Source organism: Poeciliopsis prolifica, unplaced genomic scaffold (genome assembly GCF_027474105.1).
Source record: "Poeciliopsis prolifica strain line A6 unplaced genomic scaffold, Auburn_PproV2 SCAFFOLD038, whole genome shotgun sequence".
Lineage (NCBI taxonomy): Eukaryota > Metazoa > Chordata > Actinopteri > Cyprinodontiformes > Poeciliidae > Poeciliopsis > Poeciliopsis prolifica.
In genome coordinates this window covers 6,014,478-6,041,973 of record NW_026562413.1, presented here as the reverse complement: position 1 = coordinate 6,041,973, position 27,496 = coordinate 6,014,478, and the positions used below count along the sequence as shown (strand labels likewise).

The window sequence follows — 27,496 nt, the reverse complement described above, 5'->3', positions numbered from 1 at the left end:
GCACGAGACAGACAGGTTTACCAATGGCAAGAACGTAATGTGTATTTAAATATTTTGCACCTCAGATACATACATGATATGTAACAGACAGATATACATTTTTTTTTCTTTGCAGCACAAAAAACCACCAAACAACACAAGACCACGAAAAAAAGAAGGGAGAGAGTGAAAGAAAGAAAGAAATGAGGCCCCACCAAGATTTTGTCATCTCTGGAGCCTCAATCCTTTAGACCCCACACACACACACACACACACACACACACACACACACACACACACACACACACACACACACACACACACACACACACACACACACACACACAAGCATTCAGGAAAAAAAAGCAAACAAACTCACAAATACATGCATCACTGCAGTCACGCAAATCCATCCTCTGTCTGGAGTCCACACACACACACACACACACAAAAAAAAACAAGTCTCTTTGGGGCCATTGTGTAATTTCAGTGTCTCTTTCCCTTGTAGTTAAAACAGCAAAACACAGGATGTTGAGTCTCCAAGCTGCAGTCCTCCTCCTATTCCTCTTCCTCCTCTTCTCCCCTCCCTATCAGAGCAGAGAAATCACGGTAAGATGCAGAAGAGAGGAAAGTTGATAATGGCTCCCCCACCCCCACTCTGCCACCATCCTCCCCGCGGTCTTGGAGCTGAAGTCGTATGTACAGATGCTGGTATTTGAAGAGCAGAAACTGATTTAGTCCGCTTTTTCTCTTATGGGACACAAACATCAAGAAGAAGTGCACAGAGCGGGACGTTTGGCTAGGCTCACGGTATTTAAAGAAAAAAAAAAAAAAGAAAAAGTCGATTTTTGGGCTCAGATGCGGCTCAGGTTGCGGCACAAGACAGTTGAGTGGTTTGAGTGCAGAACATTGCAGCTGGCTTTAGCATGGTAAATGGAGAAGTTTTGGAGAACAGAAAGAGCGAAACAAAGAGAGAGAAAAAGAGAGAGAGAGAGAGAAAGCAGAGTAATCCTAATTTGTCCATACTGCAGAACAGAAATGGAAAAGGACTCGGCGAGATACTGCATGTGTCACAGAATGACCCAAAGGGATGGGGATATAGTTTCATCTCTGTCCACCGCTGTCTGGACTTTGTCTGTCAGATTCCTCTTGGCCGTTCCCTCTCGGTGCAGGACAGAGTGCTCACGTATGATCATGGTTAGGTAGTGATCTAATCTGCACATGCGTTTCTGTGTGTGCGCGCGTGTGTGTGTGTTTTTCTTTATCCTTGTTTGCCTGTGTGCGTGTCTATCTGAGAGAGTGCCGCAAATGTTTTCGTATACGTGCATGCTTGAGTTTCATGGGTTGATCTTGATTGTCAGTGCTGGAGAATTAAAGCTTTACTGTCCAAGGCTGGCAGCTAAATTCTCACCCTTCAGTTCAGTCTCTCACAAAGAAGTTCCCTTTAAAAAATATGTTTGCAAATCTGTAAAAGCTTGACTCGAACCTAAGAAGAAACACAGAAAGAGGGAGAGAAAAAAATTAAAGATGTAAACATTTGGAAATTGGAATTGCACCTCAGTTCACATTGTAGAACTTTTATAAAATCATTTTGAAAAAGATATTCATAGACTTGCCGTATATTTAGCAAATTTGAAATATATTTAGGATTATGATTAGCACAAAGTACCTTTGTGCTAAAAGTATTGAACATCTTCCTATTTTGACACTTTACAACCACAAGCTATATTTCACTAACACTATCTAATAGATAAATATAGCTGAAAGAAAATGAATTGCTTTCACATAAAAATGTTGGAATAACGCTGCAGACATTTACATGCAGATTTGAATAACATAAAATAAAAGTGCATTGGTAAATAGAGTCGAACTGCATTTAATTTAATTTAGTTATAAATGCAGGAGAAGAGAACAGTGGAGAATAAACAGCATCATGAAAACCTGACAGCTCAGGGAGAAAGTTGTGAAGAAGGAGAAGGTGAGACGGACTTTAAACAGAGAAGCAGTCAAGAGGCCTGTGGTAATTCTGGATGAACTGCAAATATTAACAGCTTAGATGAGAGACAGAACAACCAGGTTTGTGGCTAATTAGAGGCGTGGCAAGAGGAACAAACGTGGAGACTTAATAGGTCCGTACATTGGGCCATATGGGTTGCAAAGCAAGCTCATGTGAAACCAAAATTCAACTTTTTAGGCTTGCTATAATAGGCCCTGTGTGGAGGAAATCACTGTACATTCTGTGTGCTCTCCAGCCACACAGAAGCATGGTGGCGGCAGAATCATGCTTCAGGAATACGTTTCCTTAACAGGAGCTCTGTGAACGAAGCTAAGCGCATGCAGTCAGAACAAAAATGCAATCATTAGAGCAAAGCGTGTTCATGTTTTACCGACTGGTTCAGTCTGATGTTCGTAGAAGCTCTGAGTTCAAGGTGACTGAAGCTGAGATGTTTCTCAAAAAAAAAAAAAAAAAAAAAACATGCAAGGGAAGCCATACCAAAAAAAAGACTGCTGCTGCTGTAACTGAAGCAATAGGTAGTTCTACAAGGTATCGGCTCAGAGGAGCCGCACACTTTTCTATTTGTAAAATACTTTGAAATATGCCCCATTTTGAGCTGGTCTCCGACTTCAAATCCCAATAAAAGATGTTGAAGATGGTAGAAGATAAAAATCTCTTCCCAAACAGAACTCTATGAAGTCTAGAATTAACAGATCTACCTTGATTCCAAAGCCATCTTTAGCTGTTTTCTGAAGTTTCTTTTGTTTTCAACAACTTAAACGCCGCTCAGCTGGGCAGCGATAAGCTAATTGATTCAGCCACTGCAGAGTCTTCTAATTCACATTAAATTTTGGGTTGTTATTGAGTTGTAACTACAATCAATATCCGTTCACCTTTGCCGCATTTGGCTGAGTCGGAGCTGACAGTGGATCCCTATGCATTTCAGACTTGTACTTTCAGCCAGCATAGACTATAGAGGAGGGACTTCAGAAGTGTCTATCCTCATTTATTTTTTTCAGAGATAAAACGAGCAAAATGCAATCAAAACTCATCCATAAGCAATCACATCATGTCAGAAAATGCTACACCTTCTTTAGCAACTGGGAGATCTCAATAAATCCAGGCAAAATTCTGAATGATTATTTTACATTGTCTCTTTCCTGACATGGATTTTTGACTTATTAATTCAAAAATATGCTTTGATATATGGATCACTGCACTGTAATAAGAGCAAAGTCACAAGGCACCTCTGCATTGAAACATACCCACAGCATGATGCTGACGCCACCATGCCAGACAGATGCTTCAGTGTTCTTAGGTTTTTATATATTCCTTTACACTTCCTTCTTGTCGTTGTGGCCAAATAGCTCGACCTCCGTCTTGTCTGAAAATGAAACGTTTCTCCAGAAGACATTTGTCTTTTACCTGTGGACGGCTGCAAATTTCATTCCAGCTTGAGTGAGTCACTAATTTGTTGCAGGCCTCGCTCCATTGTTGTTCAAGTCTTTTATAACCAATTTTCTTCCATCCTGGGTTTACAAGTTTATTCATTTAGTTTACACTTGAACACAATCAATTGCCCAAACAGGACAACGATCCCCAATACATATCAGAACTGTTTCGGAGTGGATTAAGACTGACCTTAGCCTTTTGAAGGGACTTACAAAAGAACAACTTCAATCCTATTGCAAATGTGTGAACTGGGCTTTAAAAGCCAGATCTGTGCAAGGAGACCAGATATATGGAATATGCATCAGGTCAAAGTTCAACTTGCTGTTGAATGTTTAGCCAAGTATTCAACATACAACCTCTATGCATATATTAGAGGTTGTATGTTTACTTTTGACATTTCAGATAATCTATAAGACGTTTTTCATTTGGTATCGTATTTGCATGTTGTGCATCGTTCCACTCTGGATAAACAATGCCTGAATAAAAGCCTTAAATTAGTGACGTTATTGACCATGATCAATATTTCCAACCTTTGAAACAATAACGTATAAATTGAAGGGGAAAAAAAACGGTAACAAGCGGCATAAATTCCCCACTTTATACATGAGGCCTGATATTTTATTGACTGATGAAAAAAACATTTTTGGAAGCAGCACCCACAGAAGCTGGACGAGGCATCGCCGTCACTTTAGTTGATTTATAAGAAATTTTCTGACTGTAGCTTCACATCTGGTCCTTCTTCTGCTCTCAAGTCACACTGTGGTCTTCTAAGGCAGTGGGGTTACCAGCGTTTTGCTTCCAAGTGGACATATTGACTTGGTTAAAGCCATTAAAGGGCCAGACACTGGAACAAATTTACTTTCCCAGGAACGAGGATGTATGTTGCTTTAAATGTATTTTTCTCTTTCTGCTCGGTTTTCTAAAAAAGGTCGAATTCTTCCAGAAAAATGTTCTCTTCAACAGATGGATGCTCTTTGCGCATAGATGTCAACCAATTTTTGAGTCAACTGTTTATAAAATCAAAGCTTTTTTTTATTTTTTTGGCAGAAATCTAACTTAGTTATTGATCATCTTAAAACGAATTATTAAGATATTGCCTCTTGAGCTGCAGTTCTTGTTCTGACAGTCATTTTCCAGGCAGAGTCTGTAGCGACTAATGTCATTGGTGTCAACTCACTTCGGCTCATGTGGTTCCTATATTGCTTCCTTAGCTAAATGTTCTGTCTGTGCTTATAGCTTGCCTGTATAAACCAGCACTTCCATCGCCGTAGCTTCTAACTTTAATGTAGTCAAACACTTCTTCATAGCACAGCACCACAGCACACAAAAGCAGACATTTAGTGGTATTTAAGGAGCAGCGGTGAGTTCAGAAGTTCACAGTAATGCTTTCCTAACTAAAACGTAACACAGTTAATCTAGTGCAGTTTTTGACATGACAAATACATGGGTCTTTTAAATAGATGAGAAATATTTGTCTATTTAAATTTGAATGTATTAATACCCCTTAAAATGTTTGTAATTTTTAATTTTGCAGTATCCTTGAGTGAGTGAAATTACAGTTACTAGAGCTGCGTGTGATTGCTGCAGGATGATGACTGTTATTTATTTAATTGCATTTTATTTTCTCATGATTTTTCAGGTACTCAAATAAACACACGTTGGTGGTTTGTGTTCTTGGACAATAAAATGTTTGCCTAAAAAAGAATGAACGAATGAATCGTATCAGATTCAGAAATCTAATATGAATGTTCGATTAACTCACCTGCTGTTACAGGCTGGTGACACTGAAGCTTTCTTCACTGGCTGGGTCCAGGAGCTGGCACAACACCCCTCCACCCTGAGCGGTCTGGGGGGGATAGCGGTGTCCCACGCCCTGGTAGGATTGCTGGGGCAGGGTGTAGCCACTGGTGTCCTCCTGATGGAGTGAGGCGTCTGGAGGAGGCTTGGAGTAAGGGGAATGAGGGAGGGGACCTGGGCGAAGGCCTGTGCTCATGCTGTGGGGGACCAAATCCCGCTTGTGGGAGGCCATGGCAGAGGAAGGGCTGCGCTCCTCAAAAAGCCCAGGTGTTGGGTGGGAGAGCAGGCCAGGGCTGGGATTGGGGTGTGTTAGGGTGGGCAGGTGAGCGTTAAGGTGGGGCTGACTGCTTTGGAGGTGTGAGGCTGGATGAGTGCTGGTGTGTGAGCTCAGGTTTGTGTGGCTCTGGTGTTGTGTGTCACTCATGTGTGTGTGCGTGTTTACAGTTGGGTTAGAGAGGGAGTTGGCGTGTGCATTTCCATGAGGACTTGCGTGTGGGTTGCTGTGGGCGTGCACGGTTGTGTTTGAGTGCGGACTGGGGCTGCCGCTGTGTGATGTCTGTCCGTACCAATAAGGAGAGCTGCAGTAGCTGGGGGAGTCATACTGGGAGAATTGGGGGTCTTTCGGAGGAGGTCGGTGCGATGGGCTGAGCGCTGTGCCGCAGTGGGGGGTCAAACGTGGTGAGGGGGAGCAAGAGGGGAAAAGGTCCTGGATGGGAGAAGGTGGTAGGCCTGGGTCGGAGGAGGGGTGGGCTTGGGAGGGTAAGGGGGAGACGACACACTGGGTGAGAGGGAAGAAGAGGATTCACCAGGGTATAAGGCTGGATATCGCTCTTCAGAGGACGGAGTGGAGGGATGGGCTGAGTAAGGGGAGGGGTACTCACAGGTGTCCTGGAGGTAGCTGGAAGGTGGAGCAGGATTAGGTGTGGCCAGTGGAGAAAGACTGCTACTGTCTCCGCTGTAATAATCCAGCCCCTCCTGGAACAACCCAGAACCCTCTGGACCTCCAGCTGACACCATCAGTCCTGCTCCTGACACAGAGGCCATCTTGCCTCTGCCTTTGGACCCAGTTGGACGTTCTCTCTGACATGAAGATAGTCCTCCTCTACCTCCTCTGGAGCCTCTTCCCCGTCCTCCAGTCCCTCCCCGCTTAGGTCCCGGAGCGGGTGTTGGGGAAGGACTAGACGGTGAATCCGAATGTAAGGCAGAACCTCCTTCCTTTTCTAAATGCAGTTCAGTCCGTTTTCTGCGACCACGCCCCGGTTTGCTCGTCCCCCCACCTTGGAAAAGGACATCCTGGCTCCAGTTGTATGACGGTCCTGAAGCACTCTCATGCCAGTCCATCATTAGTTTCTCCAGACTGGACAGACTCGATTGGCCTGCACTCACAGAGGCAGCCTCGTTCTGCCTATAGCTGCCTCCAGTGGAGCTGGGTCCGATAACAGGCGCTGTTGAGCCAACGTGTGAAGAATCAGAGGAGGATTCTGACAGGCTCTCAGGAAACGGTTGTCGCTTAGCCTTCTGGGGGGTGTAGTTTGAGATATCCAAGATGTCTTTGGACTCATTGGAGCCATATTCACTATAGCCATGATACTGAGACCCAAAGTTGTCTGCTGACCAACCACCAAAAGCTTGCCTGAGGAAAGAAATCATACGAGCAAATTATGCACTTGACATTTGACTATGTTTTAGATTTCACAAGTTGATGTTACAGTTTCACCAATCAGAAACAGTTATATATATGATTCAAAGTTTTAAAGGAATTAAACATCCCGTTTAAGGATGAATAGGTGAATGCTTTCTAGAGCACACTGGAACCTTGTCATTAAAAAGTTCAATCATGTTACCTGCAGTTCCACTGGTTGGAGTTGTACTGTTTGTAGCCCTCTGTGGCAGAGGAGCTGAAAGGGCTCCCTCTGGCCACAGACATGTACCCTCCTCCAGGCGATGTGGGTCCTGCTGACTCCCCTCTCCCCATGGGGGAATGGCTTACTGCTGGATACCCACTGTAGCCTCTCTTGGTTGCTCCCTGGTAGTTCAAATAACCTATCTGATTGGCAGGTGTGCCTTTGCCACCATACCCGAAGCTGCAATCAGAGGACCTCTGAGGCCCTACGGGTGGAGAGCAGGAATAACCCGAAGGGTAGTGACCATAAGAGGCTGGGTGGGGGGAGCTGGGAGAGTGCGAAAGAGACGGTGGTGTGGATTTAGGATACGTAGAGGTGGTGGGAGAAACTTGGGCTAAGCTTCCATAACTATAAGGGGGTCTTGCAGAGGAGCAGTGTGCCTGTGCTGAACCTTCCACCCCTGCATTTGCTCCTTTAGTGCTCCACTTGGGGAATGGAGGAGACCAGCTGTGGGAGGCTGCAGAGCTGGATGGATCATAGGCAGAGGATGAAGATTTCCGGGGGTCCGACTGGGAGGAGATGTCCAGGAGGTCTGAGGAGTCATCAGAATCGAGGAGGGATCGAAAATACCCAGCAAATAGTCCTTGTGAGTCCTCTCCGGCTAGCCCACCTCCTTTGCTTCCAGCCGAACCACTGTAGGCCCCTCCTCGTCCAACATTACAGCTGGAAAAGCCCCCCCTTAGAGATCCACAGATTTGATACCCACCCAAAGCTCTTTCCTTATCCATAACCCCCTCCTCGTCCCATCCACCTGTCCCATTGGGCCAGTCCTGCCCCATGGACACCGCTCCCCCTTTACAGGCACCATTTTTTCTCATTCGCCTCCTTCTGACAATTTTCTCGCCCCCAGGCTCTGTTCCCACCATGCCCCCTCCCCTACCTACTCCTCCTCCCACACCCTTCCGTCTTTTCCTCGGTAATCCATGCTGAGACAGGAGGTTCAGTTTTCGCTTTTTCCCAATAGATTCAAAGAAGTCACTGAATGTGCTCTTATTGCACTCGCTGCCCATGATGCCCCCTCCTGCTCCTCCACCTCTGCCGAGCCCCCCTCCTCTGCCACCTCTGGGTCGCCGAGACCCGGTGAGCCTGTGGAGCAGGGTGGATATTCCAGGGTTTTCCAGGGGTGTGTGAAAGCTTTCTGGCTCACTTGGTGTCCAGCAACGAGGAGGGGAGCAGCGGCCAGTGGCAGGGGGCTGGCGGTTTAAAAATGCCAATTTGGAGAGAACGTCCCCATATTCAGCTTTCACATCATTTGTGTCATTGACGTAGGAGGGAAATGGACAGGGGAGTTTAGTCCGACGTCGCCTCCTGGGCTTCTTGGGCTGGTCTCCAGGAATCCCAGTTGTCCCAGCACTGGGTACTTCGACCTGTATTCCCGGTAAAGCCTGTTTAGGAGGTCGCCCCCGCCTGCGTTTGAGAATCACAGGGAGCTCTCCAGGAGGAAACATCACCATCACACTTTTTCCATTGTTCTTCATGCGGAGGAGTGCAGTTGGCTCTCGTGTCGCCTCAAACCCCTCTGGACTGCCGTCAGTCGTCTTCTCAGTCCCCGTAACTGTTTCCAAACTGGAAATTTTGTAGCTCTTCTGTCGGCGACTAAGGCTGACAGGAATACGAGGCACCTTTACAACAATCTTCCTGACCTGTTGAGTAATGGAGAAATAGAAAACAAAGAATTTATATGTAGTTTACGATTGAATGAAGAAATTATAGTATATTAATATGTAGGGAGCGCTTTGCAAAAGTGTTCAGACCTTTTGAACTTTTCTCACATTAAATCTTGCTTAAACTACAAATATGTGACGTTGACATGATGTAAACAAACAAACTCGCAGTTATGGAGACGCTTAAGAACAACATCCACAGCTTTGAATAACTTACATAGGTTATTTCATTCATTCAACAACCAAAAGCACGTAAAACAGCTGAAAATCTACCAAGACATGGCCGTCTACCTAAACTGACAAAGCTGACAAAAAAAACATTAATCAGAGATGAAGCCAAAAGTTTGGAGGAGCCGAAGGGATCCACACCTGAGGTGGAAGAAATGTTGAGTTGTACATTTTGCAAATCTGGCCTAAATGGAAAAGAGGCAAGAAGAAGCTATTGCTGAGAGAAAAGCATGAGATGCCTTCTTTGTAGTTTACCATGAGTCTTTGGGGACACCGCAAATAAAAGGCAGTAGGCCCTTTTCTTAAAGAGTGATACTACATTTTCTGGCCTACACTCAAAACCCTGTATCCAGCAAAAATACTAACACTGCACAACGCCCTGGACACACCAGAACCACAGTGAAACATGGTGGAGGCAACACCATCCTCTTGGGATGCTTTTTCTCAGAAGAGGCAAGAAGGTTAGTCAGACTTGAAGACAGGTGAAGCTAAATAGGGGGTAGCCTGGAAGAAAACCTGCTGGGCGCTGCAGAAGACGTGACACTATGTGAGTCTACAAAGAAGTGTCTAAAATTTTGAGCTCTTTGTAAAAAGGAAAAACATGTCTCAATGTATCAATTTGAAACACACCACTGTTTGTGGCTGCAGCACAAATCAAGCTGTGAAAAGGTCCATTTTTGTTGGGAGCACTTTTGCAAGGCACTTTATTTGTTAATGTTAATACACTTACACCAACATAACGGCCCTTTTTGCTGTTACTTGGAGGACAGACCCCCATGCCTGCACCAGGTTCTTCCCTCAGAGTTAACAAAGGAGCAGGTGGAGCAGATTCAAATGTGAGATGAGAGGCAGCACTCTGGCGGAGGGCCTGTGCTGCCAGACGTTGCTTTAAAATACTCTTAGGAGCTGCTTTGTGCACATATTTCAGCGGAGGCTTACACCTGGATTTAGGTCCAGGTCTGTGCCCAAGTCTGGGCCCAGGCTTAAGAAGAGGTTTGGGAGCAAGCTTAGGTTCACTCGGAGTAAGAGGAATGTCTGTATGGCAAGTCGGTGCAGATAGAACAGCCTCCACAGAAGAACGCTCCTCTTTAGCATCTGCAGTGATTTCGTCCTCTTTAACCATCCAGATCTTCTCCTCTAATGTTTCCTCCTCTTCTCTCCCCCTGTCCCTGCCTGATCCTTTTCCTCCATCCTCAATGCTTCGATGCAGCCGAGAGGATTTACGCAGGTGCAAGGGGAAGCGAGGACGCCCAGAGCTGCGGAGTGCATACTTCTTCTCTGACTCTACGGGTAGAGAAGAAGGCACCGTTATTGGGTTAGGGCCAGAGGGGACTGGATTGTAGTTTGAGGGTGTGCCGAACTCCGCAGTCCGGGCTGCTGGGGCCTCCAGCGGATTGGTAGTTGCAGGATGATTGCCAATCGCCAAAGGCAAAGTCTGAGGTGAAGATGTGTTCATGGCCTCTACTGTGAGAGTTTTAGAGAGTTCTGAGTCTATAGAATCACTGTGATTGCTGATTTCCATGATTCCACAGTTGTCCATGTGTGGGTTTGAGAAAGCTTCTGCATGCACTTCTGGGTCTACATGAGTTTGCATGTTTCTGAGCGTCTCTGAAAACGTGTCCGCCTCGGCTGTCATGCAGGTGTCAGAGTGCCTCTGCAGGTAGGTGCCGTGCCCCAGCCTTTCCTGCAGGTCAGCGCCAGTTGCCAGGGTGGATGGGGAGGTGGAGGCAATGTTAGAGGTCACAAGTGCCAGTCCATCATGAAATGGATCTTGGAACGCGCCATGGAGTGTGAGTTCCCCTGTCCAGGACTCAGGTCTTTCCAGTTTCTCCAGTCTAACCACAAAACCCTTCTTCTCTGGCCGAGTCTCCCCACGACCTGCCGGAGCGCCAGTTTGGCCTGAATGCTGAGGATCCGGTGAGCCACTCATCCAGTGAACAGTTCTGCAGGTAGTGACGCAGGATGTGGAGAGATGGTTTCAGCTGTCTCTGTATGAAACTTTCAACAGCTTGTAGGGGCAGAAGATTTTTACACCTAAAGATGGAAATAAAAATAAAAACCAGGACGGTTAAAACATGTCAACACCCTCGAGTTGAATTTCAGAAATTGGGCAAGACTTTCTTTCTTCTCCCTGCTGCTAAACTTTTACAGACCAGACTGTCAACGAATTTGGCAACGTGCCAAAATCCTACTCTGTAATGCACCCTCTTTTATTAACTGTGCCACCTACACACCGGCATTGTAAAATTAGATTACATTTACCATTCATACCCCACTCAGTCGGTTGCTCCGACCAAACGGCCCTGGCGCTGATTTTTGATTCTGAGGCGAGCCTGACTCGGTCTGCCTGACTGGCTCTGTTCTGCAGGGGATCATTGGGTCATCAATACTGCAGTGGAGAGCTCACAGACTTTTCTCTCTCTTCTCCCTGGCTCTGTCTTCTGCCCATGGTTGCTAGAGTGAAAGAAAAAGAAGCCGGAGACAGACGGAAGGAGAAAAGGGACAGAGGAGTTGGAGAAGGTGGAGGGGAAGGCACGTGGAGAAGGGAGGAGCACAAAGAGAAAGAGAATAAGTGATTAGTACATGATGTCACAGCGTGAATTGGGCCAGACTGGAATCAGTATTTGAGAGAGGGCTGCACCGTCTCGCATCAGACACAATTATGTTAGAGGATGACTTGCAGTATAAATTGTTTAAGTTGACTTGTGGCTAAAATTTCTGATCTTACAGCAGATCTTGGGAACATTTTTAAGTACTGGGTGCATGTTATGGTGATCATAGCATCACACTGCTATATTATGTAAGCAACTGGGAACACTTTGCACATACAAATCTCACTGAACAACTGAAACAATGTACTGTAGCTAACGGAGGGAGAACACATGTACATGTACAGCCAGCGTCATGGGTTTTGTTTTTTGTTTGTTTTTTTTTTTTGCCAAAAACTGCAGATTCCTGTTGGGATGCAACAAGAACGAAAATGTGTAAACAACATCTGCCACCAGGGGGAAGCAGAGAGGTGGTGAAAGTCGAGGTATTGAGAGGATGTTGAGATGAAGGTGACACAAAGACAGGAGTGATGGAGGGATAGCAGAACCTCAGAGAGGAGGAGAAGTGCAGACCCAGGTTGGGAGAAACAGAGGAGTGAGACTTGGACCACGTGTGCTGGCTGCCACACATGCTCGTCAGGCACAAACACAGGAAGGCTTGCAACATTTCTGAGCAGATATGCATGCACGTTGCTGGCTCTTAACTCTGTAGCGCACACACACACACACTCCACATTCAACACAATTATGTCCATTGTCAGATCTCTCTGCCTTTCCCTTCCAACATATGGCTCTGATTATGGAGGGAGGGAGCGAGGACATTGAGCAGGAGGCAAAGAAAGTGAGCGAATGAAAGGGTGGGAATGTATGAAAAGGCGACAGGGCTGCAGAAGAGACAGGAAAGTGAAAGATGTGACTGAAACAGGAGGGAAAGAATCGTGACTGGACAGGCAGACGGGGAAATCAAGAGGGGAAAAAAGTTGTGGAAGAGCGGGAGGAAGAGGATGAGGCAGTCGAGGAAGAGGAAAGGGGGAGTTTTGCCGGAGCTGAGTGCCGGGCTGCACGCATGAAGCGAAACAACCTCTGCTGCTCGGAGGAATGACACAACTGGGACAGACAAACATGGAGATGAACACACACACACACATGCACACACTGCTCGTACTTCTTTAACCCCATCACCCACTCCCTTCCCTTCCCGCTGCCACCTCCCTGACTTTCTCTGCCGTTCTCACTTTCTCTCCGGTCTAATTAACGGCGCTCATTAATCGTGGCTTCATCTGACCAGTTTGTGAGGGAAGGAGAGGAGCACATGCTTTAATTAAGCGCCGCATCACATGTGCTCACACATACACGCTGTCACTCCCCGACACATACCAACACACACATGCAAATATGCCCCTGCAGCTTCGTCCTCCCACACATCGATTTACACATAAAGACAGACACAACACGCACACACGCATGTGCTCCCCGCACGCAAAAAACAAAGACACACATGCAAATGCCCCTCTTCTGTGCTCTGCAGGGGGCATTTTGACAGGGTTTAGATGCGAGCCAATCAATTCTGCTATGATTCATTGTTTAGGCAAAGCACTCCTGGCATCCTTCAGCCGCCATTCCAATATAATCATACGTAGCGAATGTGTTTTGGTGCATTTTCCCGTGGATGGCTCTGGGGCTTTGGAACACACAGCGGTGTAGTATTGTCTCGGTGAAAACAGACGATGGTATGCGCTGCTCCCACATCATGATCTGTTGAATCTGCCGCACAAAGACGAGCTCTCGTATGAGAAGTGTTTGAACACTTTTGATCTGGTACAGTTTTTTTTTTCTTTCTTTTTTCCTCCACTTTCTTCAGAAAAAAGTTTTTGGTGTTATTGTGCAAATGCGGGGAAGCCAGCGACAACAGCACAACGAGCCACAGAATGCCTGAGCGTCAGTGTGTTTGTGCAGAGACAAGAGGCTGCCAGCTTCGAGTTTGGGCAATTGCCCTGTTACGCAGTCTGGGAGGCGCAATGACTCTGTAGATGGTAGTTGTACAGCATATCTATTCTCTCCTCATCTATCTCACTGCCACAAAGGCTTGCAGACTCACAGGCCTGCCAGCAGAAACCCTCAATGAGGAACTAGACCCAGCGCGCGCGCGTGTGTGTGAGCGCGTGCACGCGTACGCGCAGCCGATTGTGTGTGTGAACAGGAGTGTGCACATGCGAGAGTGTGTGTTTTCTGGGTGTGTTTGTAAAAGCACTCACTGAGCTCTAACGGGTGTGCAGTTGTTGCTAAGAGACAGGCAGCAGCACCGAAACAGCATGGGGGGGTGGGGGGGGGGGCAGGAGGGTTGGGGTGGGGGGGGGGGTAACAGAAGAGAGAGGAAAAAGAGAGGTGGTGAGGAAGAGGGGGAGGGAAAGAGTGAGAGAGAGAGAGAGGGGGGCTCCAACAAGAGGTTTAGACAGATAAGGAGAAGGAGAGGGATGAAGGAGAGAAAGGGAAGATCGAGGTGGAGAAAGTGTGCGCGAGGGCCAGGAGAGAGAGGGAAAGAGCTGGGGATGGGGTGAGAAGGGGGAAGTGGGTCAAGGGGGTCCGCAGAGACCGAGTGGCACGGCGTGGAGACCCAGCCAGCATCGCGGCCCCGCTCCCTCCACATCACCTCCACCCTGATGCAACCCCAACCTGCAGCCCAGACGGCCTCAGCCTCTCGCAACAACGGCAAACACCAGCAAGCGGACGAGGAGGAGGAAACGGAGCAAGTTGGCGGCTATTTGAGTTTGTCTGTGAGAGAGGTCTGCAGAGGAAGACAGAGGAGGAGAACTTAGTGATGTGTTGCAAGATGAACAAGCCACGTCAGAGTTTAATCAAATACTTGAAAAATAAAGTTTAGCTCTACGCAGCGGCGGCTTTCTCTCCTCTCCATTCTGAAGTCTTCAAAATACATAACTTATCAGAAACACTATGAGCTAAAACATACTGCTTAATCACTAAAATGGTCAACAACTTTATAAATAGATATATACCACTAGATATCTACCTATCTGGACTAACGTGATCAGCATCTAGATCCTGACAGGCCTGCAGTCCCGATGCACAGTGCATCCTTACACCCTTCTGTCACAGCCACCAGTAATGTCTTTGGAAATTTCTACTGCAGTACCTACTCTGATGAAAGCAATCACGTTGCTAACCTTGACTTCACACGTGTTTCAGCCTTGGTTCCCCATGACCCTGCCGCAGGTTCACCATTGTTCCTTCCTTGGATCACTTTTGAAAGGTGCTGACCACTGCAGGCCAGAAACTTCAGATGAGCTGCAGATTTGGAGATGATCAGTCCCAGGCATCCAGCCCAGCTTTATGATCTGAACCTTCTCAAACCTGCTCAAATCTTTACACCTCCCTTTTTTTTTTCCTACCCTAATGCATTGAGCTCTGAGGACTCAATTCGGGATGCACAATGTATCGGCACTAACTGGAGCAGAAAAGCAGTGAAGTCAGAAGTGTGTTTTTTTTCTGCGGTAATGCAACATATGTATATACATGTATGTAATATCTGTAAATATCAATTATCAGCAATGACAGCAATATCAATATGGGATATAAATATCAGCCCAAATCTTCATATTGGTACATCTCTAGACTGATCGTCCACTTGCGGTCATTGAGTCTTTGTAATAAGTGCGACGGCGAACAAATGAGTGACCGCTATGTCTCACTTCCAGACATAATGTTCTGGCTTGCTGGTGTATAAAGGTTCTCAAATCACAAAGAAGGATCCGGAAGCGTCATAGACTACTAAAGACCAGATTTGATCACTTTGTGTATTTTATTTTCTTGTCTAAATCTGAGGTTGTCCGAATGCCAAAGTGCAATGAATGTACCACTTTTTGTGTTTTCACAAAAAGAATGAAGGTTGGATAAGTATCTAACTGATTTAGTTTTTTTTTTTTTTTTTTAAGTATTTTTGGCACTAGTGCCCTTTATTTGATACTGAATTGACAGAAAGTGAGCAGAAACGGGAAGACATGCAGCAGGCCAGGACTCGAACCCACCAGATTGGAAGTGTTCTGATTAACCTCAAAGAATAGAATAGAATAGAATAGAATAGAATAGAATAGAATAGAATAGAATAAAATAGAACAGAATAGAATAGAATAGAATAAAATAGAATAAAATAGAAAGAATAATAGAATAGAATAGAATAAAATAGAACAGAATAGAATAGAATAGAATAGAATAAAATAGAACAGACAGAATAGAATAGAATAGAATAAAATAGAATAGAATAGAATAAAATAGAATAGAATAGAATAGAATAGAATAAAATAGAACAGAACAGAATAGAATAGAATAGAATAAAATAGAACAGAACAGAATAGAATAGAATAGAATAGAATAGAATAGAATAGAATAGAATAGAATAGAATAGAATAGAATAGAATAGAATAAAATAGAACAGAACAGAATAGAATAGAATAGAATAAAATAGAACAGAACAGAATAGAATAGAATAGAATAGAATAGAATAAAATACCTCTGGGATCTCAATAAAAGGAACGATTAAACAGTATGAAAAACAATTGTAACTCTTGAAAACTAGGACTGTTTACACTGATATAGAATCTTTACCATAAGTAGTTTGAATATTTGTTGTTGTTGTTATTATTGATAGAAAAACAACATGATGACATGTGTGGCACCAATACCTGCAAAGGTTGTGGATTTACAGGACTAAGTTGTTTGAGAAATTTAGGTCCTGATTAAAGTTGGAAAAGCGAGCAGAGACTGTTGGAGCAGGAGTGAACCTACCATCATTTTGCACATTTAGTTTTGAGGGGCTGCAGCTCAGCATGCACACACACACACACACACACACACACACACACACACACACACACGCACAAGCACACACACACACACACCAACACACTAAAACAAGAACCCCCCTCACCCCCCATCCATCCCCTCCACCCACATTCTCCTTCACCGTGACCTCTCTTCTCCTTCTCACATCCCAGCCACCCTCGACGAAGAAATCCACCACCACCTCCCCAGCTGCAGGAAATTCCTAATGATCTCCATCACCAGTGTGTGCGTGCTGCATCTCCTGCCAAGAGCAGGCACGAGCACGCACAACAAACACGCACACCAGGCGCACAACTCAACAGAGACCAGCGCATAAAGCATATGTGCAGACAAACACACACACACACACACACAAAAATAGCAGACAGACGTTCAGACACACATCTAAACAGACTTCACAAGGACCAGATACAGCGGCAGCTCAGCCAAAGATGCACGCAGGGGACTGGAGAAGAAGCGGAAAGCACGGGAAATCAGGACCCTCTTCACCGCAACGACCAAAAAAAAAAAACACATGTGACTGCCTCACTACGATTTGTTTCACAGGAACATGCATGCCGAGGTTATTTTAAGACAAGGACCATCGTACCCCCTTCCTTTCTCAGACCCCTCTGCTTGTCTCCCTCAAGTCCATCCTCTCCTCCCGCCCCCACTTTCTTTCCCACAACCCCCTCTCCCCAAACACTCCTTCTTGATCTCCAACTTAGCCTGACACTCTCTCCTGCTCTTCCTCACTCTCCTGCAGGCAGTTTTCTGGCACTACTTATGGCCATCCTTTGAATCAGGTCATGTGACCAACAACAACACCAGTGGGGAACAGAGGCATGCATATGTGGATGCGGGAAAGTAAAAACAATACAGATGTAAGAAAAAAAAAAAAAAAAAAAACATCTACCTAGCCGAGACCGAGTCCAAGAACTCCAGTTAAATAAAGACATAAGTGATGAATGGGGGTTTCCTGATACCTCCAAGATGTTTTTACTGGCTGTCCCCTTATGAAAATATGTCTGCGTATCCTCCAGGTTATACATTTATTTCATCCGAGCCTAATTATAGAACATTGTTAATTTTCAAGTAAAGCTGGAGAGGAAATCTAAGAAAGTGCAGGAACCTTAAACTTGACTTTCTGGGAGTCAAGATGTTCGACTAACTAGCAGGAATTTAATAGAGGTTCTTTCCAGTCAAAGGCATGAAACAACCGCAACAAAATGTTTTCATTTCAGTTGTACAAACTTTTAGACGGCTTAAAATGTCATTGATTAAAAATGACATGTTTCCTTTGTCAAATGGAAACACTAACGCCTGTCCTTCAGGTAGCCAGAGACATTTGGGACAAATGTTACACTCAGTTAAGATCAGAATGTGATACTCCCTAAAAGTGAGGCAGAAATCTGTCACCCCGTTTTCCTTAATCAAATTAACAGCTGGACTAAAACAAAACGTACACGAGTCGGTTTGTACGTTTTCCAGTTCTTCAGAACCTCCTGCTCATAAGCTGTCTCAGAAATGAACAAGTAATGCACTCGTCCTCTCCAGTGTCAAAACGCACAGAAAACTTTCATTACAATAATCCTTTGCTGAAATGGATGTAGAGGTTTAAAGCCAGCTGCTCTGCTGTGCTAGCAGCTAGCTCAGATTAGCTTGTGTTTGACCGAGAACAACAGCAGAATAATTCAGTGTTAGATTTGGGTTTTTTGGGGGTTTCTTGTTTTTTCTTTCTGCCCTCATCTAAAACAGTGCAAGAGCAAAAAAAAAAAAAAAAAAAGGAAAGAAAGAAAAAAAAGCAAGTTAGAATTTGAGCTCATGAAAAAATATATATCATTTTTGCAGTTTGTGGTGTAAATCTGCTACCAGGTGAATTTGTTACGTCCTTCAGCCACTGCACATGCTGACGCCTGGCAGTGAGAGAAAAGGCCGCAGCAACAGTCAGTAAAATCAGAAGCGTCAGCATCATCTGAACAGATTGACGTAAATTCATTCGATATAAACCAGGGTTACGTTAAAATTGTGCTTTAAAATTTTATTATGTCCAAAGGATGAAAACGAGAGCTGTTAAGATTAGTTACTGTCCAGTTTCTAGTATGAAGGAGCGCCAAGGTTTTAAAAAGTGATGATTTTAGAGCAGCTAAAATGTTCCCTCATACCAAATACAAAGTTCATAATTATTTTTGATAATGCAAGAGAAAATTTCAGAGAGACCGGATTTTCTCTGACTCGACGCTGTTGCCAACTCCTCAGTAAGAAAATTAGTTTAAAGTCTTTAATGACATCATCGCTAATTTGCATTATTAGTCACTTGCATGTAGTTGTAATTGGAGCAGCAGAAGAAACAGCCTTGTGAAAGCTGCAGCAATACAAAAAGGCTCGCAAAATATGTTTAGAGCACGTACTGTAGTTTATGGATTATTTTTCTATCATACAGTTTTGCTAAGGAAACTCCACTGAGCTACAGTACAGCAGCTGTCGTACAACGTTTACAACAACCTACGCTAACTACCTGAATGGTCTGAAAAGATACCAAAAAAAAATCATTTCAACCACCACATGTTCGGAAGAGTAAGAAAGAAATTTAAGAACAAAAACAGCGAAAGACAAAAAGCACTAGATTTGTTGGTAATTATTTAAAAAATAAAATAAGCCAAAAAAAACATAAAAACAAAGTCACTAAGGTGGAAACTGCAGCTTTATGGGGCAGGGTCACTCTGTGTTAACACACTTCCCCCACCCCCACCTGTTTCTGCAAACTGTCCGTCACTCATTACAAGAAAGACGAAGTCAGTGACAGTAATGCTTCTTTTTTTTTTTTTTTTTAAGTAAAGTTAGAAAGTCAACTCTGGTGTAAAGCAGTTGATTACAAGCTGGCATTAACCTTCTAATACTAGCTGTTAAACATTTAGTGTAAGATGCTGCTAAATTCAGAGGGCAAATATATATTTTTGCTCTGTTAAAATAAACAAGCTTTGTCAATTCTTGCACTGTTTAAGCCAGGACCTTCAATTTTAGTTCGCTACTTGTGACAAAGACTAACTGAATCCATGATTCCTGATCAGAATAATTCAGAATGAATGTTGCTTTATTTGAGTTAAAAGTTGCATTGCTTTTTGTGCAAATAAAGTGATGAGATGCAACTTTAACTGACACCATTACTGGATGCAGCTAATGAAACGTTTTGTTCTTCTCATCGATTTCCCTGATATCGCTCCGTCTCTTGAAGCAGGCATGAATCAGAAGCAGATCGTAATCGTCTTTTATTTATACACAAACGTTGCTTGGAAATCAAGTTGGCTTGATCCTCTGACTCTTTCATTGTTCAGACAGAGCAGATGAAAGTTGTGCTTCGTGTCTCACAAAATCTACTATGATGTAAAGTCCAAAATGTGTTCGCATGTAGTCCCAACTCACAATTTCAACCCCTCACACATAAACACACATCAACCTCACACACACACAAAGGACACACGAGCCAGATGCTTGGACCCCTACAAATGCTCAGACCTTGAGGCCAGCGTGTTGGACAGGGGCCCCCATGCTGCGGCCCTGACTTCCCCAACTCCTCCTCCTCCTCCTCCCTCCATACTCCTGCTCCACAGTTGCTGTGGGAAACGCTGCAGCAGCGCCCGTTGCCAAGGAGAAGGCTGCTGGCTGTTTGAACAACAATGGCCGCCTTGTGAACATTCCAAGTGTAGGTACTGACAGCTCGTCAGCCGCAACCCCACAAGACACACCTCAGGAGAAGGCACGCGCTCTCGCCGTCCACCCCTGCCGTACCTCTCAGGGCTCTTGGCCCCGAGCCTGAGTGAGGCAACGTAACGCATTCAGACACAAAAAAAAAACCCACATCTGTGCAACACTCTGAGAAATTATGACTTCTACTGTCCCTCTGTATCTCTTTACAATCTCCTTTTCTCTCGCTCTCTCTCTCGCGCAGAAACACTCACACGTTTGCAGTGCATTCATCCATCCCCTCACCCGCCTCCCCCCGACTACTCTCTGTCTTTCCCTCTTATCTCTTCCTCTTTCCTCACCCCCATCCCACACCTCCCGCCCCCCTCTTCTTCCACAGCCTCCTGCTTTCACTCGCTTTCCATCTCAGGAAGTGTGTGTTCTCACTCTCACGCACACCCATACACACACGCGCGCGCAATCTCTGTCTCTCCTGGAAGGTAGCGAATCCCTACAGTCCCTCGGGGGCATACACTTCCTCGGAGAAGGAGGGAAAAGAGAAAGAGAACTTGAAACAAGAGAGGAAGAGGAGGGAGAGGGTGAGAACTGTATTCGAGGTGGGGATTTATAGACAAACCCCTTAGTGCGCTGATTATCGACTCATATTGATGGGACAATACTGATGGTGGAAATCAAGTTGGCTTCCAATGTGTGTGTGTGTGTGTCTGTGAGGTCTCTGCTGATCCTCTGACTCATTGTTTTTTAAAAACACATACCCAGACTCATGAATACGCGCAGAGCAGAACCCAAAAACACTCCGCAAAATCAGACAGACTGTAAATTCTAATGATCTACAAATAGGTGTGCGTGCATGTATGCGTGTGTGTGTGTGTGTGTATGCATGTGTGTGTGAGTGCTGAATGCCAGACGCCGGGAAGCGTGCGTGCGTGCATGTTTTCCCCCATCTCTCGCTCCTCTTTAATAATTGAGCTGATTCTGTCCAGCTTGTTAGGGAGGTACACAGCCGTTTCACACTCCGTCTTTCTCCCATCTTCCTCGTCCTCTCGCGCTCCGTCTCCTCTTTCAACTTGTCCCTCCACTCGCTCGTCATTTATCACCCCTTCTTCTCCCTGACCTCTCTCTGTTCCCTCCCTCCTTCCCCTCCGTACCAGTTCTCTCTCTCTCTCTCCTCCTCCTCTCTTTCCTTGGTAAATCCCTCCTGTTCTCTGACCTCTCCCTCGCCTCTTGCAGCCTTGCCGCCCTCCATCCACTTCCATCCATCCATCCCGGCTGCCCTCTATCATCCCTCTCCCACTGCCTCCCTCCATCCCTCCAGAGGTGAGAGGTCGCAGCTTCCTCTCTGCTGTCAGACTCAAACCGGCTGCAACCAGCTTCGCCTGGGGGGGGAGAGGGAGGTGGTAGAGGAGGTGAAGGAGACGAGGAGAATGAGGAACGTAGGTAAGAAAAAGAAAGGAAGCAGGATGGGAAGGGACTGACAAAGAGGACGGATAGACGGGGGCAGAGAGGTTAAAAGAGTGAAGGAGGCGAGGGAGAAGAGAGGGGGAGACGTCTTCGTTTTGAGTCATTGCCTTTGGCGCCGAAGAGCCGTTTTATGAATGTATCGTGTGGGAGGTGACAGAATGGAGCATACAAACACTGCTTACACTAACACTAAATGGTTGCTGTGAATGTGTGTGCGTGCGTGCACTTGCGTGTGTAGATGTGTGTGCGTGTGAGTGGGAGATGAACCACATTTACCTGCCTTCGGCGAAAGCCATTTCACTCCAGGTGACGTTTAGATTAACGGGAGCAAGAAAGACAGGTCTCTGAATCCTCAAGGGCAAATTAATGACTTATTGTTTTAGCCAGTAGTGGGGATACCGAAAGCTGTCAAATATTCCAAATATATCCTGTTACAAAACGTTAACACTAGAGGTTTTTTTTGTTGTTTTGTCTTTTTACAGAAAAAACGTTGGTGAGTGTAATCGCCGCTGTATTCTTAGAGTTGTCTGCTGACAGCTTCTATTCACGGGAGGAAGAAAAGCACAAATCAAAATTCTGCTAAAAGGGAAATTTCCTCTTCCTGAAACATGGAATGCCGTGTGAGAAATCAGACGCACGCCAACTCTAAAAAGTTACATGTTCGAAACCATAAGCCACGCCTCCTCTACAGCTTAAAATCCTTCTGACGCAGGCGATGCCTGGTCCGGTTTGGGGCGTCCGACCTCTCCGGGGTGTAAATTAAGGAGGGATCCATGAGAATGACAAACTTTTTAAGACTTCTGCTTACTGTCATTCAACGTGGAACAGGTCTCAACATCTTGATGTTATTCATGTGTTGCTTGAAAAATAACATCGAGCATAAACTGGTTTCCAAAACAATAAAGGTTTCTGCCACGCTGTCCCTCCAGTTCAACATCAGTTCCCCTCCCTCACCTGTTGCTGGTCCCTGGTGTGAAAGCTAAAGGAGCGCCACCATTCGGTCTCATTAGGGCGGCGCTGCTCTAAGACTACAGCTGGGAATCTTTGAGCTGCATGTCTGTTAAACAGCTGATTACAGAAGCTGATTAATTCAGTGGCTAATATCGGCTCGTTATACTGTTACTCCAAAACAGCAAAGGAGACTCTGACTGCATGGCACCACATCCATATACAGTATTATAACCACTTTTACAGAGAAACGTCAGACAAAAATTGCATAAATGCAACAAATATTCCTTCTGCTGTTAAAATACGGATCATTACATAGTACGATTATTCATTTTTTCTTATTGGGATACTTTGACTTAAACTCAAATACAGAAGCTGCAACATTTTGCAGCAATCTTCAAGTACATGTTGCGTAAGCCCTTTTGGTCGATCTGCTGTGCATAGATCAGTTAGTATGTTCAATTTAGTTTGTGTATTAGTTACATATGTGCTAAGAAGACAGATCTACAGTGTTGATAACAGCAGATTTCACAGAACGTTTCCACGGTAAGAGGGGATTTGTAGTTGGTTCCCTTGCAATAAGCGTACGCTTGTTTTCCTCGTCCATTCTCTATACATGTTAGTCCATGGGGGGTCATGAGGGGTCAGGGGGGCTGGTGCCTGTCCAGCGTCGTCAGGCGAGGGGCAGGGCCGCATTCTGGACAGGTCGCAAGGGTAATGTGGACACACAGAGGAGACAAAAAACACGCACACGCACTCACATCCAAGTGTAGTTTGTGAGTAGAAAAAAAAAAATCCACGCAGATAAAGTTTTGAAAGCAATTAAAAGAATGAGAACACACTTATTTCAGCAAATGGCCCGACACAAAGTCGTGCAAAGTAGCAACAGGTGAGGGTGGGGGGAGCAGCAAATGGAAAAAAGAACACTCTGGTCACGTGGACAATTTCTGTGCTCTATGATTAAGATGACTGAAAACCGCTTCTCTGAGAATCCAGAGACGTGGTTTCTCAGAGACAAGCCGCGTCTCTGAGATGGCAAAAAGCCGTCTTCATATAGAGTAACTCAACAAAAACGATATATTATAGTACACAACACGAAAGTGTACTCAAAAACTAGGGATTGGCTTTTATTGTGTCATTTATTGTCATAGTAAAAAGTTTCTAATAATGATGAGAATTTAATTTATTACCAGTGAGATGAATTTCAACTAAAGATGTTTGAAAACTCCCAGAACTGACAGTAAATCTCCCCCTGGTTGCATGAGATCATCGATAAAAATTAATAAATTCACCACTATGAATTTTTTTTAAAGCTACTCTGTGCAGGTTAGTGGTAAGAATCACACAACATACAACTAATGTCCTGAATGAGGTGTTGTCAAAATGACTGTCTTCCATTAAGATCAGTGTTTCTTTGTGGGACTTTGAGGACTCAGTGTGTTGTTTGCAAAACAAAACAAAAAAAAAAACGCAACCCCGCTGCCTTCTCACTCACACACACACACACACACACACACACACACACACACACACACACACACACACACACACACACACACACACACACACACGCAAACACACAAAAAGCTCAAAGCGCTTCCATGCAAACCAAAACCCAAATTCAGAGTGAAAAAGGAAATGGTGTTTTTGAACATTTACTTAAGACAATTGGATTCGATGAATTTCTTGGAAGCTGATGACTGCTGGAGATAGTCATCAGGATCGGTGATGCTTGTTGACGCTTCACCAGGGAGGCCGAGATGCACAATCTTCCCACCCAGAGGTGCTGCATTAACAAAACGTAAGGCGACCATTCAACAGGTTGCGTGAACCTTGACGCAGCTCCAAACTTTCTCTGAATTCACTGCAGGAATTCAGGGGAATCGCCGTTCATGCTGTACCAATCAGTGAGCGTTTCCACACGACTATCCATCCAGGATACATGCATGCATGTGTCCATTCTGCCTTCTCCATCTCCAAATATCTGTATAAAAGGGCGCCTGGCTATGGCAACCTTACACGCTGATAGGCAGAGAAAAAGAAGACAGGTGATTGGTTGAGCTGTCGGCTGTCATATCGGCAGGGTGTATCTTTGTGACACCGTCAGACGCGCACACATGCATAGCTCCACACACACGCATAGCTCCACACACACACACACACACTGATTTCCCTGTGCTGTCAACCTCCACACCTACGAACTGCAGCAAAGTGCAAACAAAGGCTACTTCCCCGCACACGCGCACACACACAGAGGTAGATTTGAGACGAGATGTGGTGTGTTAGGTGCGCTGACCCTGCCGATGAGGACAGGAGGAACATCAACGGAGCTACAAGGCCGTTGCTATGACAACTAGCCCCGCTGCACAGGTAGGAAGCACAATGGGTCTAAGCTGTTCACATTCACTCTGTTTGTCACACACACACACGCACACACACACACGCGCACACACATAGGAGGTAACACACTCAAGACAAGTCTGACAGACAGCAGCTGAATCCCAAGGTAAGGCCATTTCCCTTTCATACCAACATTCACTGTGGGGAAATTATCCATTAACTGCTAATATAAGAGAAGTAAGTCTTTACCCAGTGACTCAGATCGTGAGAGTTCGTGTGTGTGTGCGTGTGTGTGTGTGTGTGTGTGTGAGAGAGAGAGAGAGAGAGAACGAAAGAGAGAGAGAGACACTCTGAGCATCACTCTGCATACTAACAGCACCTGCACCAGGGCAGCCTGTGCATGTCTCTGAGGGGCCCTTAAATAACCAACTGTCACTGCTCAGACACTGGCGATGACTTCTTAGTTTCCCTGCACTCTTTCTCCTCCCTTTTGCTAAAAAACCACAGGTAAGAGCTCAAAATCATGACTCTCCAAACTCACTGGCTGGATCACCACTGCAGAATGAGCTGCTGCTGCTGCTGCTGTGTCCTGTCCAACTAAGTGGGGTGGCAAAGAGACTGGATGCCCCCCCCCCCCCCCTTTCCTCCACCCCACCTCCCCGCCTACTCCATCCTCCGCCTCTCAGCCTTTATATGTAAAGCAAACATCTGGGTTTAAACATCCGGTGCGTGGCAGTCATGCGTGTCTTAAAAGTCCGGTGAAAACTCAGGTGGAAATCCACGGAGCCAGCCGCGCGATTCATCACACGAAATCTGCCTTTGTTGCTGCTCGCAGCGCGTACATGCTGCCGTAACGAGACTGATAGGTGAGCTTGTTATAAATACAAAGGGACAACGACAACAACAAAAAAAAAAAGAAAAAGAAAAAAAGGTGGGGTTATGTAGGGTTCAGTGCGCGCACATTCGCTGTGCGTATTTGAACATCATTATCGCCACATGCATGCATGCCTCCAGTTGAGCCCAGATCAGCTGTAGGCATGCGGAGCGGCGGCAGGTAACGGCACCGATGTGGTTAAATAAAAGAAAAGGAGGAAAAAGAACTCAACGTGAAGCGCTGCCAGATGTGCGCGGCACAGCTGGATGAGTGGACGGCGAGCGTCTTCTCGCGTATCTGCATAAGACACTCACCCCCCGGTGTAAAGCAGAGCGCGGCGGTGCGGGGTGTCAACGCGGGCTGCCAGGCTGGCTGGCTGGCTGGCTGGCGCAGGGGCTCAGTCCCTCTTCTCGCCCGGTTCACCGGAGCCGTCGGCAGCCGTCACCGAGCGGTGACGCTTCATCCAGAGTTCCTCCGCTGCGCCCCGGCCGGACCGCCGCCGTCCTCCCCACTGAAACCTCTCAAAAGCCGCTCCTCCTCTGGCTCAATATCAGCGTCTGCACCCGCTAAATATGGGAAAGCGAAAAAGACAAAAAGGGGATAAAATGAAGAAACGAGGAGCAAAGAGGTTCTGCTATAGTCTCGTTCCGAGGAAAGGTACTGACAAAGCCCCGTTTAAAAGCCTTGCGCTCCGGTTTCGGGGACAGACGCGGGACTCCCCCGGTATGCGGGAGCGCGAAAATCGACCGTGCGCCCCGTGCGCCTCTGCCTCTGCAATTCCTGCTCTCTGTCTCCGGTGCGCCCCAGTCTCCGTGTGTGCCTCTCCAACGTGCCTGGTTGTCCAAAACACGTGGGCACCCGTAGCTGGCTTTACTCTAACCCTCTGGAGTTGTAGGAAATGTAGTTTTTCCTCAGCTGGAAGGAACCAATCTCAGAAGAGAAGCAAAACAGGAAAAAAAAGTACACAAGATAAATTAATATAATGTGTTTTTCTTTTTTTACTTAAAAAACATCTATAATATTTTTTGTCTTCCTTAATGGTATTTGAAGCTGTAATGAGGATCTCACAAGGAGCTAAAAACCAACTAAATGTGATGCAGGAATCAACTTAAATACCTCAATGATGGCCAGAGTATATTTTGTGTATTCAAACTTCAATGTGACTATTGGAATCTTAAGTGACAAACTTAAAGGTTTTTGAAAAATTATAATAATAATAAACAACAAAGTGTGACATTTACTCTCATATCATTAAATCCAGTGCAACAACCCAAAGAAGAAACCCATCTAAAGTGTGAATCAAAGGATAAATAGAGCACAATGAGGTGAAAAAAACAACAATAGAAAAAAAAATAACAAGCTTTGAACACTAATTATTGTGTTCAGTCAAGATAGTGAAGGTAGCAAACCCACAAACTTACCAAGATATTATCAACCACCGAAAACGACAGGCTGGGCAGGAAGAACATTATTCTGAGAATGAGCAGAGAGGCCCACGGAGGGAGCTGCAGAGACGCAACGCTCAGGTAGAAGAACAACACTGAGGATATTTATTATATAGCATATCTGAAAGACAGGACAGCTAGTTGTGTTTTCCACAGACCCGGAGAAAACGGAAATAAAGTCATACTTGTATCGAAATCATAATTAAATATTATCCTTAAAATCTTGATTTTTTTTTTTTTTTTGAAGAATGTCAATTTGACAGCTGAAATTTATTTTCTTTGTATTAATTCAATGTAACTTTATAATCTTCTACCTTC

General features: G+C 45.3%; 1 protein-coding gene across 1 annotated transcript; it reads right to left on the bottom strand.

Annotated features, from left to right (window-relative positions):
• Positions 1-16: 16 nt before the first annotated feature.
• Positions 17-26,537, bottom strand: ahdc1 (AT hook, DNA binding motif, containing 1). The gene is given in 8 exon segments (XM_055054001.1): positions 17-1,465; positions 5,190-5,923; positions 5,926-6,857; positions 7,069-8,771; positions 9,751-11,054; positions 11,292-11,474; positions 26,048-26,299; positions 26,399-26,537. Coding segments are annotated over 4 exon segments (4,563 nt in total). The 5' UTR covers positions 10,951-11,054; positions 11,292-11,474; positions 26,048-26,299; positions 26,399-26,537; the 3' UTR covers positions 17-1,465; positions 5,190-5,195.
• Between the last annotated feature and the right edge of the window lie 959 nt (positions 26,538-27,496).